Here is a 14,871-nt window from a genome sequence, read left to right as displayed (position 1 = left end):
CTTCCCCACCTATTTCTTGTTTTCCTACACACCCCAAGACTTTCACTCGTCTTGTTTTCTCTCCCATCCCACCATTGTCCCTTTTCACCACAACATTTACCCCACACAAATCACTACAATGGGCGATAAGCGCAAGCTCGTGCAGGATGAGGTGGTCGAGCCTGAGGGCAAGAAGATGAAGAAGGAGAAGAAGGACAAGAAAGACAAGAAGGAAAAGAAGGAGAAGCGCAAGGTTCAGGAGGAGTCTGAGGTTGTCGCTCCCGCCGAAACTGCTGCCCCGGCACAGGAAGAGGTGAAGGAGAAGAAGGAAAAAAAGGACAAGAAGGACAAGTCCGAGAAGAAGGAGAAGTCCGAGAAGAAGGAGAAGTCCGACAAGAAGGAGAAGTCCGACAAGAAGGACAAATCCGAGAAGAAGGAGAAGTCTGACAAGAAGGAAAAGCGCAAGGCCGAGGAACCCGCCGCCGAGCCTGCTGCTCCCTCTGAGGACGCTATGGATATTGACGTGACCCCTGCCGAGAAGGAGGACGCCGATAAGAATGAGAAGAAGGACAAGAAGAAGGACAAGAAGGCAAAGAAGCAGAAGAAGGAGAAGACCGAGCCCGTGGCTGAGACCGAAGAAGAGCCCGCCGCTGAGTCCGCGGAGGCCGAGCAGGCCCAGAAGAGCTCCCGCTTCATCTGCTTTGTCGGTAAGTGATTCCAATCCGATGGACTACCTCGAACCGAAGACACAGGATTAATCAAAGGATATTCGCATGTACAGGCAACCTTCCCTACTCCGCCAACCATGAGTCCTTGAGCAAGCACTTCGAGAAGAACCCCCCGGCCACAATCCGCGTCGCAACCAAGAAAGAAGACCCCAAGAAGTGCCGCGGCTTCGCATTCATCGAGTTTGACAACTACGACCGCATGAAGACCTGCCTCAAGCTGTACCACCACTCCACCTTCGACGATGGAAAGTACCCGCCCCGACGCATGAACGTCGAGCTGACGTGAGTTATCCCTCCCCAATTGGAGAAGATGATCCCAATTTCCGACTCTCCCCCAAGAAAGAAAGCCCAATTGCAACCATAGATCTATATACTAACTATCAATTGCAGTGCTGGTGGTGGCGGCGCCAAGTCCGAACATCGCAATGCCAAGATCCAGGCCAAGAACGAGAAGCTCAACGAGGAGCGCCAGCGTCAGGCTAAGGATATCCAAAAGGACAAGAAGAAGCACGAGAAGAAGGCTGCCCCGGCTGGCGGCTCCGGTGCCAACGCTGCTGGCTTGGACGGCGCGGCTGATAACGCTGTCAGCGCTGACAACGATCAGTGGGCTGGTCTGCACCCTAGCCGCAGAGGCCGTGTTTAAATCAACAAAAGGCCGCTAGTTCACTGCTATGGTTTACGTTAAAACGGTCTCAACTCGTTGGTGGATCGGAACAGTGTACAGCAAGGTGTCCGGAGCATCTGCAGGCAGCTGGACATTTTGATAGCCATGCATTCCCGGGAGCATCAAGTTTGGCCTGCTTTTTCTTCTGTTCCAAAAAGTACTTACTTCATGTCTCTATTGCTTTGATTTTGAAGATACCAATTCATATGTTCTTTTCTGTGCTTCGTTTCCAGCAAATTTCGCCCTAGTGGACATAGATCATCACATAAAACTACAGGTAACTTGGAAATAACCAGGGTATAATGTCAAAATCAAGAACATCGCAATTGAATTGGGACAGACTATGAACAAGGGCCAAGAGGGCAACAGAAAAATATCCCCAAGAAAAACGGTCAATGGATTTCATCACAAAAACAGCACTGAGAGGCCGGCGAAATTAAAAAAAAGCCTCTAACTACCCAGACGCCGTATTAACTATATATTATTCATTATAGCATACGAGAACATGGGGAGACGAGTCAAGCCGAACAAACGTGCTCTACAAGATATTGCATTTGACTGCCTTCCTCCCGGATTTCGTAGCGGGACGGGGGTTGAGAACGGCTCTGTGACAGACAGTTAGAAAAATCGGATTTGGACAGATACACTCCCCGGGAAAGAGAGTAAAAACGCACCGGATGGCTTCATCAAACACGCTCTTCAGGTTGCGCTGTGTCAGCGCCGAACATTCAAGGTACTTATGTGCGCGAATTTCCTTGGCCACAGCCAGGGCTTGTTCGTAGGACACGGTCTCCATCTTGCGTGCGCGGAGGGCTTCCGTAGTCGCGCGGTCGTCTCTCAGATCGAGCTTGGTACCGACAAGGATGATGGGGACATTGGGGGCGTGGTGTTCGATCTCAGGGAACCACTAGAAGCGGGGGGAAACGGTTAGTCGCATTGAAATCGGAAGAGCCTGGTAAGATCTCTTGTGTATATTTTCGACCCGTTCGTACCTTCGCTTTGACGTTATCGAATGATGGTGGGCTGACGATGGAGAAACAGATCAAAAACACGTCGGTTTGCGGGTAGGACAACGGTCTCAGACGATCGTAATCCTCTTGTCCAGCAGTATCCCACAGTCCCAGGCTGATCGGCCGGCCGTCAACCATAACACTGGCCGTGTAGTTGTCAAAGCTGTAATGGAATCAATGTCCGTTCGGGATTTCCAGGTTTTCGCATTGAGGGGCAGGTGGGTACGAACACAGTAGGGATGTATTCACCGGGGAAAGCATTTGTTGTGTACGAGATCAGAAGACATGTCTAGAAGAGGGGGGAATTGGATGTCAGCGTCTATCGCAAGATTATAGTAGGGATGGAGTGTTTTGGGGATGTACTAACTTTGCCAACTGCACCATCACCAGTCACCACACACTGCAGGTCTCGTCAATTCAAGCGCATCCTTGTAGATCTCATGGGATGCCCACCTTCAGTGACTGAGTAGCCGGACCCGTCGCCATGTCGCAAAAATGTAAGACCAAATCAAGCCGAGTTCCAACAGGGGCAGGGCGTGTTGGCGATAAGACGATAACGGAAGGACACAATGGCAACAAGGGTATCTTCAGAAAGATTAGCTTTAGCTTCAGGGGAACAGGGAAAGAAGCTAGGAGGCTGGAGCTAGGGAAAAAGAGGGGGTGGGAAAGATGTGGAGACCAGAATGAAGATGAAAGGAAGAAACAAAGAGAACTCACCAAAAACCAACACAAAAAAAGGATATTATAATGGGTTGAGAAAGAAAGAGAGAGAGAGTTAGAAAGGAGAAGAGAGAGAGAAAAAAAAAAAAAAGGAAAGCTAGTTCCCCTAGTCCAAGTCAGTAAATATGAGAATAGATGAAGAAGAGATCAAAACCCTTTAAGTCGGTCTCCACTTTATTTCTAAATATTGAAAATGTGCGTATCTAAATAGAGATAGCCATATATCCATATATATAGCCATATATATTCCGAGTATATAAGGGCTGATATTATATTGACTACCCTTCAAGGTTGCTTCGTGTGATAGCATCAAAATTCTCATCTCACAGACCTCCTATATCTCTTGGTAAGCCATCACTAATGCACCAATCGCATGACAATTCAATCACGAGTGACGCCGGGACAATCCCATGGCGTCTATTTAATATCGAATCATTATGGGAATAACCCCCCAGGGTGCATATGCATGGGCCATCAATGATCCTATTTATATCTACCCAACCACCCCCAGATATCACCTATAGATGGGACTTTGTTCAATCTGGGCCCTAAAAAAGAAATCCCCAAACAAACAGAACCATCTACAGGCGCGATACGCCCCTCGAACCATTCAGGAACCCACCTGCCCTGATCTCCGCCGGTTTCGTCAACAAAGTGGATAATCTTTTTGAGAAGGTTCGGAAATAGGGTGATTTGACGTGGGTCTGGATCGCCGCCTGGTTTTTGTATCTATTGTAAAGAGCCGATCAGAATCTGGTTGGAAATTGGTGGCAAAGATCCTCTTGCGAATCAGATTGTGCCGAGGCACGGCCGCCCTCTCCCATGCGGGGGAGCCATCAGTGAGAGGCGACCTATGTGCATATCGATACCTGAATGGTTGACTTACCTCTCAACGATCACAATCTCATTCTTGTCCTTGATTTCAAATGCGTAGTAGACCAGTGTGTCTGGTTCGTGTTCTTGTACTTGTTTGATGACGTCGGTTACCAGAGTAGCTACCTAGAGGATAACCCAATATGGTAAGATATTTGGACTGTCAAGGAGTATGAGTCTAGGCTGACCTCTTCAAATTTCTCTGGCTTTGGAATGAAAACCGCGGTAACGTTGATTTCGGACATGCTGACCTGTTGACTTGTCAGCCTGGCGTTAAGGAAGTAGCACCGGTAGCACCAGTAGCACTAATAGAACAACCTACTTTTTCAATGTAAAACTCGATGATATTCAGGTATTTTAGATCGGATATTCGAATGATAGGAGATAAGAGTTAAGAGTTGAAGAGTTAAATATGTCAAATGTATTGAATGCGGATCATATAATCCATCTAATCCACCCGGATATCGACCTCGGTCCATGGCAAGTGGGGCATGAAGTCCATGCAGATATACGGGTATTCCACTGATATATGGCTGGAGTATATTGAAATATCGGCTATGATTTTATATGCTTCTTTTATTCGGTGAAAGTTATCTAATTCAACTTGAATATAAAGTTAAAAAACTACACATATATCTTTATGTGATTTTATTCGATCTACACTTTAGCTGATGGGACAACAACATGCAATATAAAGTCCCCGATGTTTAGCAGTAACAATAACAATCAGCGGCATAGTATATAGAGAGTGTTGAATGGAAGGATTTAAATCCCTACATAGTACACACATGACACCATATTCAACTGCTTCACCTGGACAAAGCTAAGAAATTACATCATCAACTCCTGCCTCAGGCATTAGCTGAATCAGCAACCGCCGAGATTCGTCTCCCGGCCCAATCTCCCACAAATCATCGTCGTCAATCAGCAGACCAGTTCCCCACCTACTGTCCCCCTTCAGCGGGCCGATTTCTCCGATTTACGGCACATGGACTCCACGAGCACTCGTTCACGTTTCGTGGGGTTTTATACCGGCTGAACGCAGGCTGATCTCGATGGATTTGGGGTATCGGAACATACTGGCACCGGATGGGCCGCATTACTCAATCCCGCCCAGCGACTTTCGGTCCCCCACACTACCCCGGCCACCCCCGGTTATCGATTTCATGCAGAGAAGTTCGGAATCTTGCGAGATGGAGAAGGCTCCGCCTGTCACAGGCAAGCGCCGAGGTGGCAGCCGGAAAGCCTGTAATGAATGTAAACAGCAAAAGGTGAGTCATGTGCATATATTACCTATGCGATTTTACCCAATTCAACCCCCGACCGTATCGGTTCTCCGACAATCGCGCTGATGTCTCAAACCTTGATAGCTGAGATGTGATATTGTTCAAACGCCAGCTGCGGCATGTTCGCGTTGTCGTAGGCTTGGAATAGACTGTAAAGTTGAACAGTCGTTCAAGCGTATCTCTAAGAGAAGGTAAATCTTTGTTTTTCTCCCTTTCATGTTTTTGTTTCTTTCGCGTCTTATTGACCCTATTTCCCAGGCGCAATGCTGAAATGGAAAAGGAGATTGCGGATCTCCGCCGTCGCCTGGGACCTAATTCAGACCATGAGCAAGGTGTAGAGCCTCAAGAGTCTCATGGAGGCGATGAAATGTCCCATTGCTCAGAGGATGTCTTTGCTCGCCGTGACTCGGCCGCCATTGATCAATCTCGACCTGTTTCGGTGCCGGTTGAAACCCACTCGTCTATAGCAACTCCTTTGACTATGAAAAGGGATGGTTCTATTATATCACAGGATGAGGGCCAGTGGAGACTGGAAGATATTTGTCTCTCTAGAGCCCGGGTTCTTCGATTATACGAACAGTATGCGCTCTTCATTTATTTGGTCCGGTTCTCCGATTAACATCTGTATAGATACTTTACTTATTATCACCCCTTTCTTCCTCTTTTGAATCCACCAAAGCCCCCAGAGGTGTATCTCAACCGATGCCCTCTTTTGGCGTGGACGATGATCTGTGTTGCGAGTCGACGGTCTCAATATGAGCCTGGGCTCTTGAGCGCACTGTCCGGTCCATTTAGCAGGCTGCTTTGGTCAACCATCACCAGTGTTCCACAGGACTACCGGGTGGTCAAGGCCCTTTGTGTCCTGTGTACATGGCCTCTTCCAACTACAAGCCAGCGCACTGATGCAACCTTCATGCTCAGTGGCTTGATGATGCAGATTGCTATGCAGCTTGGACTACACCGTCCGGTTCAAGCGGAAGAGTTCACAACATTCCGCATGGAAGTTCAAGGTGAAGCTCTAAAGGATCGACTACATACGTGGGTCATTTGCAACATTGTGGCTCAAAAGTGAGTATTTCCCCTTGATATATGGCCGTTTATCACAGACTGATCCAGGATTCGGCAGTGTTGCGACTGGTTACGGCCAGCCCCCGAGCACAATATACGACTGGGCCCTTGAGCCTGCCTCTTTGAGGGATGCCGACTACCGGCTTCCCGATGACCTGGCCACTCGGTTACGTATCGAAAAGTTCTGCGACCGGGTGACCAAGGCATTATATAGTAGTAAGCCCGAGCCTGCGGAGTTCATCAGTGCCGACAAGCTCGTGGTCGTCCAGGTTTTGGAAAGTGAACTCAGAGACATGGATGTCGAGTTTGACGGGAAAATCTCCGGTAAGTTGTTGTCGTATTACTCGAATTTGGCACCGCTCACACTCGCATCAAGCAATCAACACGATCCATCTCCGAGCCGCAGAATTGCACTTCCGATACTTTATGTTTTTGGGGTCCACTGTACGAAGCGATGATCTGATCAAGCTTTTCCTTGCAACAACCTCCTTCCTTGGTCGAGTACTAGACCTCGAAACATCACCAGGTGAATTGATTGGCCACTCCACCAACTATATTCTTCAAATGATTGTATCGGCCGCTTTTGCTCTCATGAAGTTGTTGAAGAGCAGCTTCAGTCGACACCTCGATTTCAACCATGGAAAGCTATTGTTCAATGGTGCGATCTCAGCAATTCGCCGAATCAGTGTCATGGATCACGACCGTCCCATTCGCCTTGCAGACATTCTCGCTCAGATGTGGAATGCCACGAGTCTAGAGCCCGCCGAAGAAGATGCTCTACAGCTTAAAGTCCGCTGCCGGATGAGCATGAGCCATGTCTATGACACGGTTTGGCGTTGGCGTCAGCGGTTCCGACCGATCAAAAGCCTCGAGGAAATGCAAGGTAGGTTTTCTTTGCTCCCCCCCTTTGGTTCTTTTCTCCCAGTTTCTAACAAATGTCTTTTCATAGCTGCTGCCATAGCAGCGAACCAAGATATACTAGGTCCGGCAGGACACATGACGCGGCAACAGCAGGATAGCTCCCTGGAGGACCAGTCTCTAATGATGCCAGCTCAGTTCGATGAAGGCGGAGCATTTTTCAGTGAATCTGGGTTTTCAGAAGTCTTTGATTCCCTCAATTGGGTTTTTGATGGCATTCCCGACTCTTTCGTCGCACCCCCAGTTTTATAGATACCAATTACTGGGTATTACGGGTGTTTTTTTTTGTATAATGTTTGATATTTGATTCCCAGCGACGATACCAGAATAAAAGTGATTTTTACTGTATGCTACAAATAGAATAATGTACATAAATATACCAAATACGTACAACTATACGTACAACGACGTCCAACTACGTACATTAAGTGAAGCCCAAGATCCACTTATGTGGCTGAACCCGCCATTACGTCTTGACCCCAAGAATAAATCCAGGGACTTTGTACGGAGTACAGCCTAAGGACATTCTTATAGGTTCATACCTTTTCAGCCCAAGTGAAACACCCGAAGGCAGGCTGCAGCATTTCCTGTTCCTGGTCCTCATTTTGATCGGCTCCTAACCGCATCTCCACTGATACATAAAGGCGTGGCCCGTGAGGCTTTCCGTTCCCCCCCTCTATTTAACTCCTCCTTCTTGACATTCACACAAAGTCAAGACCAATTTCCATGTCGGATCACGCCCTCCACGAATCCACGGCGATACCGACGCTCGCCGATGCGCCTCCGTCGAGCGCCGGTCGCTCATCCCCTAGCCACGGGGGCGAGCCGACCCAGCCGACCCACGAGGCCATCTCAGATGAGCTGAAGGCCCGCCTGGACAAAGTTATCTACTCTGATGTGAGCAGACACAGCCAATGCCACCGTCAGGCGCATATTAAAAAAAGACGCAATTATATTAATCATAAGTAGATTGGAATAACCACACTCCTGACACGGCTGAAGCAAAGCGTGGCCTCCGCCAAGGTTAGTAGTCGCAAAGGGACTCCAATGACGATTGCAAGCGCTGACACGGTATCTACTAGGATTTCTCAACATTCCTGAAAAAGCGAGGTACCCTCGAAGAAGAGCACGCTCAGGGGCTGAGAAAACTGTCCCGCGTGATCAGCGATGCGTCGCAACGCTCCGAGAACCGACAAGGAACATACAGTTCCAGCTACAAGGACATCCACCGAATCCAGGAGCGAATGGTCGACCATGGCCTCCAATTCGCCGTCTCCCTCCACCAGATGTCAGATGATCTGCACGAACTCGCCGCCAACATCGAGCGCGGCCGCAAGCAATGGAAACAGACGGGTCTAGCGGCGGAGAAGAGAGTTGTCGATGCGGAATCGCTGGCGGAGAAGGCAAAGGCCAAGTACGAGTCATTGGCGGAGCAGTACGATCGTGTTCGCACGGGAGACAAGCAGGGTGGAAAGTTCGGTCTTAAGGGCCACAAGTCTGCGGCGCAGCACGAGGAGGAATTGTTGCGCAAGGTCCAGAACGCAGATAGCGATTATGGGTCTAAGGTCCAGGCTGCTCAGGCGGCGCGCCAGGAGCTGGTGTCTACCCACCGACCTCAGGCTGTACACAATCTCCAGCAGTTGATCTCTGAGTGTGACTCGGGCTTGACCCTGCAACAGCAGAAGTTCGGTATGTGTGATTCCTTTCTATACATGCGAGTTTGATTGTTCATTGTTCATCGGCTAATGATTTGCAGCTACTTTCAACGAGAAACTGCTTTTGGGCCAAGGTCTCTGCGTCAACCCTTTGAAGACCGATGCGAGCAGCGGGGCATTAGGACCTAAGAGCCTTGCCGAAGTTATCCGCCAAGTTGATAACCAGAGAGACCTCCACGAGTTTATTTTAAGCCATGAAGGCAACCCGGGGGCTGTGGCTTCAGAACAGGTCAAATATGAGCGCCACCCTGTAAGTTATAAATTGTTCCTCGAATGTTCCACTATACTAACACGATTAGACACTTGGTGGTGCTGGAGCCGCTTCTTCTGCTTCTGCTTCTGTAGCACCTTCGCAACCAAGCACTCAAAATAAGCGCGCGTCAATCGTGCCGCCAGCATTCACCTCGAATAATGTCTCTTCGCCGGCGCTTCAGCCACCGCAGAGCGGTGATCGATTGCCGCAATCACCTTATCCCGCCGAGAAGACCTTCACTCCGCCCCCGGCCGGCACAGCTCCATACCCAGTCTCAGGACCGCCTGCTCCGGAACCCGCACCTAAGATCCCGCTACCAATGGGAGGACCTCCCCCAATGGACAGGAGTTTGCAATCGAATCTCCCTCCATTGAAGCCAGTGTTTGGTGTTTCGCTGAATGACTTGTACGCTCGGGATGGAACAGCAGTTCCCTTGATTGTGTATCAGTGCTTCCAAGCAGTTGAGTTGTTCGGCCTGGATATGGAGGGCATCTATCGACTTTCCGGTAGTGCCAATCACATCAGCCACATGAAAGCCGTGTTCGACAATGGTAAGCTTGATCATACACATGAGAAGATATAGACAGCTTGCTAACTCTATGAGCAGACTCATCCCAAGTCGACTTCACAAACCCGGAGAACTTTTACCATGATGTCAACAGTGTTGCAGGACTTGTGAAGCAATTCTTCAGGGACCTGCCTGACCCTCTGTTCACCACTCAGTTCTACCAACAGTTTGTTGATGCTGCTCGTAAGTAGTCTTCACAGAGCAGATAATCCCGTATTGAGAAAAGAAACTGACAATGGAACCACAGGCTTCGACGATGACATCCAACGCCGAGACTCGATGCACGCCCTTATTAACAGTCTACCCGATGCTCACTATGCTACTCTCCGGGCCATCATTCTGGTATGATTCCCACCAAAAACCCAGTCCTTGTTTTCATCCAGATACTAACCTAGTCCATTGCAGCACCTCAACAAGATCCAAGAACACTATACCCAGAACCGCATGAACGCTGGCAATCTCGCCATTTGCTTCGGGTATGTCCTTACGCACTCCACATCCTATCCAAATAGGAACGTTATCTGATACAGACCCGCTAATTCTCGCTATAGACCAACCCTCATGGGCGCCAATTCCGGTGGCAGCATCGCCGACGCTGGGTGGCAGGTCCGTGTCGTCGAGACGATCCTGAATAACACATTCCAGATCTTCGACGATGATTGATCAATTCGCCCCCGGCCCGTTCCTAGTTTCTTTTTTGTTTTGTTTATTGGAATATGAGCGTTGGTCCGCGGACCCACGTATAATGATGATCTTGATGCATCGCTTCCCGGTGCTCTTTTGAATCTCTTTTCTTATCCATTCGTACCTCTGTGGCTGTGTGTCCTGGTGTTTCCTCGGAGTGATACCTGTGCTACACATTAATGTTGTGCCTTTGGGCCTTCCGATTGTACATATACTAGTCCTTTTGGTTTTGGCTTTTGCCGGTCATGAACAACGTATAATCGTGTTACCGATGATGTCAGGTTGAGATGCAAATATTAGCCTATTTAGTATCATATTAGTAGAAAGTAGACAATATACTGCCAGCAATGAAACGTCGGGAATAATTGGATAGTTGGAATGGCCGTCTAACCTATTATTCTTCATGCTCTCCTTTCGCGGACTTCTTTTAGGGCATTGAGGCATTCAAAAGAAGCTTGAAACTTGGAACTACATGTTTGGGAAAAGGATAGTAGACTGTGAGAAGAACACTCCGAGACATTGATATTCATTTATACAAGTAACGGCTCAAAAGAAAGGTAGAATTTGATCAAAACAGGTGGCTATGGTACATGAGAGGTGTAAATGCTTCTATATCAGGGGTGGTTTCCTTCACCAAGGAAAGAGAAACAGACCAGAAAAGAAGCTGACCCGAGCCTCTGTCCAGTGTTAGGCCCAAAACGAGGAGTAGGAGTTGCTAAACAGAAAGTAAGACAAGCAGGTGAAATAAAAGGATATATTGTATCACAATTTGAGACGGCGACTCAAATTTATTTCTGGCCCATCGATTCCTTGATCATGTCCAGACGCTCGAGTGCCGACAAGCCAGGCATGAAGTAGGGGTTAGTCCAAGCCTCATGCAACGAGGTGGGACTGATGTGGCCCCAGACTCTCCAGCCCTTATCCTGGTCGTTCCAGCGGAGGTGCTGAATGACAATGTGCTCGACACAGTCCTGCTCCTTGGCGGAGACAATGTTATCTCCCGTGGGTTCCTTTGCGCCGGGGTTCTGGACCTGAGTCGTGGTTGTGGACTGTCGGCTGGTGATGCGCACGATAATTTGACGGATACCAGATTTCGGGATGTCGGGGATGGATGTGGCGCGATCTGAGATGACGCGAAGGCCGGTGAAGTTTGTGCTTGGCTTACGCAGGTATTTCACCAGTTTCCAGGTCACTTGCTCGTTCTTCGGGCGGCGTTCGATACCTGTGCTGAGTTGCTTGACGAGATTGTCGCAGCAGATCTGGCGGATTTTGGGAATGTTGCCTCTATAACAATTCATAGCGGTTAGTCCCGCTCAAAGGTAAACGAGGAGAAGGCGCATGCTTACTCGGCAAATGCTGTGTACATATCCTCCTGGAGCTTTGCGGCGAAGCGGCGGCGCTTGCTTAAAAGAAGAGGAAGGGTGTTTTCGCGCTTGCAATATTGGAGCAGACTGCAATATAGTTAGAAAAGATAATCTTTTGCAGGTATACGGTATATGCAGCTCTTGCCCAACGTGACCGCCACTAGAGCGATAGGGCGTGCCGGATATTCCGAGGACTTGGGGAGAACTAACCTGGCATGGTTGCTCAACCAGGCCTTGAGCCATGTCCATTCCATATGCCATCTATCGCGCGGTGCCGTGAAAACCGAAGGCATATTCCTCCACAAGGGTCGGACAAAGGTACCCGGTAATATGCCGATATCATTTGGCAGATCGGCCAGCTTCATGCCCTGGGTTCTGGTTTTGAAGGACGGCTGCACTTGGCTTGGAGGGCGGAAATTCATTTGTCTCCCACGCCATTGCTGGGAGGTCTCGGAGAAGGCCCGACATTGCACGAAGGAACCAGACGGTACAATCCGAGCGGATGTGCCCACGGGCATTCGTAGGGTAGACGCCATTGCGAATCGGGGTTGAGTAAGAGAAGTTGGTTCCTGGCCGAAGAACAGAAATCCGCGGAACTGTCAGTCACGTGTATCCACTCCGCAGGTCGACAGCAACAACTGGCCGGGGAATTCTTTATGAACGAAGCGCCCTCTTATCGAGTCTACAGCTTATATCTTCCTCGCTTGTTTCTTTAATACTCTACTGTCATATGTAAAAAAGAAGTTGAATGTATAGAATTAAACTGCCCCCCGGGAAAAAAAGACACCGCCCGCCACACACTGGGTCTGATATCTGCCAATTAGGGGACTCGGAAACAGCTTGACAACAACCGAACTTTGAATCTTATCGAGAGCGAACGACTCGATCGTAACGCTCATCCTATACCCCCTTCCATTCCTTGCGTGGCGGCCGCATATGCCGCGATTCAGAATAAAGGCTGGCTCCTCAACGTAATGCCTCTCCTCCACCATACACTCGCCACGACTATCAACATCCACAGCGCGGTCCAGACTTGAATCTCGCGCGATCGGCTCTTCCGCCGAGTTACCTCAACACTTCCCCTGAACTACTACAAAGCCAGTTGGCTAAAGAGGTGGCTTCTCCATCTGCTTCGACTGTCCCGCCTTCCCCGACTTCCTCTACGTCCCACACCCCACTCAGCAGCGATGGCCCTCCGTCAGCACTGCACCCGCGGGTCGCTGTCATACTTGGGGTAGACCGCAGGTGGTATATCCCCCTGCTGGTATGTCGGGCTCTGAGCACACTTCCTGCTGCCTGGTGGGGTTTGCGATGCGCCTTTACTTTCCTCGCCGAGTTGCTGCATATAAGGCCGGGTATGGGACGAGAGGGGTGGGCGGCGGCGATTGTTGGTAGTGTTGGACAGGAATGGGATGTTGAGAGGAGGTTCCGTGTGACGGAGGTGGCATTAGCTATTATGTGGGTATGTGGTATTCCTATCTTGATATGTACAGGTGTACATCTTTTTTTTTTTTTGATATACTACTTGCTGATGTCCTATTGCGTACTTTTATACTGACTACATCGACAGTGCTGTGCATCTGCATATCTTTCCTATTTCTTTGCTGATTGCATGATGTCTCGATGGTCAGTTTTATATTCCTTTGAATATCTCGCTATCGTCCCTGATGCTAATCCGTGATATACTCAGGCTTCTAAACTACACTCCACCAGCTGTTGTGATCCGACTGCTAACAACCAACGGCCTGATTGCATATATTACTTCTTGGGTCCTTTATCTATCTGGTGCATCCTCTGACCCCCGGCTCCTTTTACCAGCATGGATTTCCATAACAACTGTACGTTACCTTGACCCCAATTGTTGATATATCCTACAACACCCACTGACCCTTCACCTAGTCTTTAACTTTTGTCTACCACGCAACACAAAACCATACAACCATCAAACGCGAAACAGCGGCATCGCTACTAGTCGTTTCTGTTGCAAGCTTCCTAAGCATGTCCTCACTCCTCATGCAGTTGCATTTGACCCGTGAAAACGAACCAGAAGTACCTGTCTTCGTCATCACCCGCAAGCTTTGGGACTGGGCTGTGGCTATCTTCCTGCGCATGCGAGTTGCTGATGACCGTATTCCTATTGGAGAGCTGTAGTTTGCTTATTTTGCCTACTGATTGCTGGACTTTCTTTTCTTTTTCTGTTTCGCGATATCTTACAGAACCGATTTCCACAGTCTTGACAAGCTGGACAAGCGTTCTTGGCTAGACAGAGTGGTTGATTTGTACATTTTTGGGATTTGATTTTGATTGACTTGAAGACTCTTTCTTTGTCTTTGAGTTTTTGGACTTTGTCGCGCTTTATACCCCTGGCCTAGGGATGTTTCTTTTCAGACATGGCGATCTTTGATAGATCTAATCTATTATTTTTGTTTCTTGATTGATTCACAATGGAAAATTCCATAATTTTAAACTAACTAGATGATTGAGATCAAGTTCTCATCTCGAATTTACTTTATGTTGCTGCATCAGCTTGGAAGAGTAGATATACTGGATAACAGTTCAATTTCCTAGTTCCAAAGCAATGGACTGCATCCCCGAGAGAGAGGCAACAAAAAGAGTGAGAACAGCATAAAGATTAAATAGACGGTAGAGACCGAGAAAACGGTTCAGCAAAAGCACGCCCTTAGTTCAACCTGGATCTCCTCGATCAGCCAGACTGACAAATTGACCATGAGAATGCAATGGCAATGAGCAATACAGGCAAAGGCAACCCCTTCTCAAAGGATAAAAGAATGGAAAACACACGCAAAGTAATGAAAAGAAAAAAAAAAAGTGTTGTCTGTCTATGCAGATAATGGGTATCTACCAACTCCTCGTTCCGTCATAATCCCGTCCTTAGAATAGCGGTCGAACCACCCCGCTCTCCCTGCCGATCATGCGGGAACGACAGGCAGGAGGCACACAGGTGTAGCGGGTCATTTCGACGAAGGGCCCAGGTCTAACACGCCAAGCACAAAGTGGTGGTGGGAGAAAGCAAGACATTC

At 48.7% G+C, this 14,871-nt stretch overlaps 7 protein-coding genes across 7 annotated transcripts; 4 read left to right on the top strand and 3 right to left on the bottom strand.

Moving 5' to 3' along the window:
• Positions 1 to 118: 118 nt before the first annotated feature.
• N7455_008427 (RNA-binding protein) lies at positions 119 to 1,350 on the top strand (the record flags this gene model as incomplete). Its single annotated transcript, XM_040958999.2, has 3 exons — positions 119 to 686; positions 761 to 989; positions 1,098 to 1,350. 3 exons carry the CDS (start codon positions 119 to 121, stop codon positions 1,348 to 1,350), a joined length of 1,050 nt encoding a protein of 349 aa, XP_040810489.2.
• A 314-nt stretch (positions 1,351 to 1,664) lies between these two features.
• racA (putative Rho GTPase Rac) lies at positions 1,665 to 3,196 on the bottom strand. Its single transcript, XM_065605876.1, has 7 exons — positions 3,099 to 3,196; positions 2,835 to 2,966; positions 2,749 to 2,781; positions 2,612 to 2,670; positions 2,364 to 2,544; positions 2,046 to 2,278; positions 1,665 to 1,976 (listed from the first exon to the last, which is right to left on the bottom strand). The coding sequence occupies exons 2-7, from the start codon at positions 2,865 to 2,867 to the stop codon at positions 1,910 to 1,912; spliced, it is 606 nt and encodes a 201-aa protein (XP_065460825.1). The 5' UTR covers positions 2,868 to 2,966; positions 3,099 to 3,196; the 3' UTR covers positions 1,665 to 1,909.
• Positions 3,197 to 3,404: 208 nt separating this feature from the next.
• N7455_008425 (putative quinol monooxygenase) lies at positions 3,405 to 4,329 on the bottom strand (the record flags this gene model as incomplete). The annotated part of the gene is made up of 3 exons (XM_065605875.1): positions 3,405 to 4,100; positions 4,163 to 4,225; positions 4,297 to 4,329. Coding segments are annotated over 3 exons (213 nt in total), but the record flags the coding sequence as incomplete, so codon positions are not given.
• Positions 4,330 to 4,905: 576 nt separating this feature from the next.
• N7455_008424 (transcription factor domain-containing protein) lies at positions 4,906 to 7,498 on the top strand (the record flags this gene model as incomplete). The annotated part of the gene is made up of 7 exons (XM_040959040.2): positions 4,906 to 5,245; positions 5,345 to 5,451; positions 5,519 to 5,839; positions 5,891 to 6,328; positions 6,387 to 6,652; positions 6,705 to 7,211; positions 7,278 to 7,498. Exons 1-7 carry the CDS (start codon positions 5,030 to 5,032, stop codon positions 7,496 to 7,498), a joined length of 2,076 nt encoding a protein of 691 aa, XP_040810547.2. The 5' UTR covers positions 4,906 to 5,029.
• A 474-nt stretch (positions 7,499 to 7,972) lies between these two features.
• Positions 7,973 to 10,445, top strand: rgd1 (putative Rho GTPase activator (Rgd1); the record flags this gene model as incomplete). Its single annotated transcript, XM_040959029.2, has 9 exons — positions 7,973 to 8,143; positions 8,216 to 8,269; positions 8,329 to 8,935; positions 9,003 to 9,211; positions 9,261 to 9,765; positions 9,822 to 9,965; positions 10,030 to 10,124; positions 10,188 to 10,258; positions 10,334 to 10,445. 9 exons carry the CDS (start codon positions 7,973 to 7,975, stop codon positions 10,443 to 10,445), a joined length of 1,968 nt encoding a protein of 655 aa, XP_040810612.1.
• Positions 10,446 to 11,254: 809 nt separating this feature from the next.
• On the bottom strand, positions 11,255 to 12,366 carry N7455_008422 (uncharacterized protein; the record flags this gene model as incomplete). Its single annotated transcript, XM_040958958.2, has 3 exons — positions 11,255 to 11,750; positions 11,813 to 11,917; positions 12,041 to 12,366. The coding sequence occupies 3 exons, from the start codon at positions 12,364 to 12,366 to the stop codon at positions 11,255 to 11,257; spliced, it is 927 nt and encodes a 308-aa protein (XP_040810507.2).
• A 470-nt stretch (positions 12,367 to 12,836) lies between these two features.
• N7455_008421 (uncharacterized protein) lies at positions 12,837 to 14,060 on the top strand (the record flags this gene model as incomplete). The annotated part of the gene is made up of 4 exons (XM_065605874.1): positions 12,837 to 13,292; positions 13,401 to 13,456; positions 13,521 to 13,668; positions 13,730 to 14,060. Coding segments are annotated over 4 exons (912 nt in total), but the record flags the coding sequence as incomplete, so codon positions are not given.
• Between the last annotated feature and the right edge of the window lie 811 nt (positions 14,061 to 14,871).

Source organism: Penicillium solitum, assembly GCF_028829755.1.
Source record: "Penicillium solitum strain IBT 25940 chromosome Unknown utg000005l_segment0_segment0, whole genome shotgun sequence".
Classification (NCBI taxonomy): domain Eukaryota; kingdom Fungi; phylum Ascomycota; class Eurotiomycetes; order Eurotiales; family Aspergillaceae; genus Penicillium; species Penicillium solitum.
The sequence above is the reverse complement of the archived record's forward strand: the minus strand, read 5'-3'. Positions and strand labels throughout refer to the sequence as shown.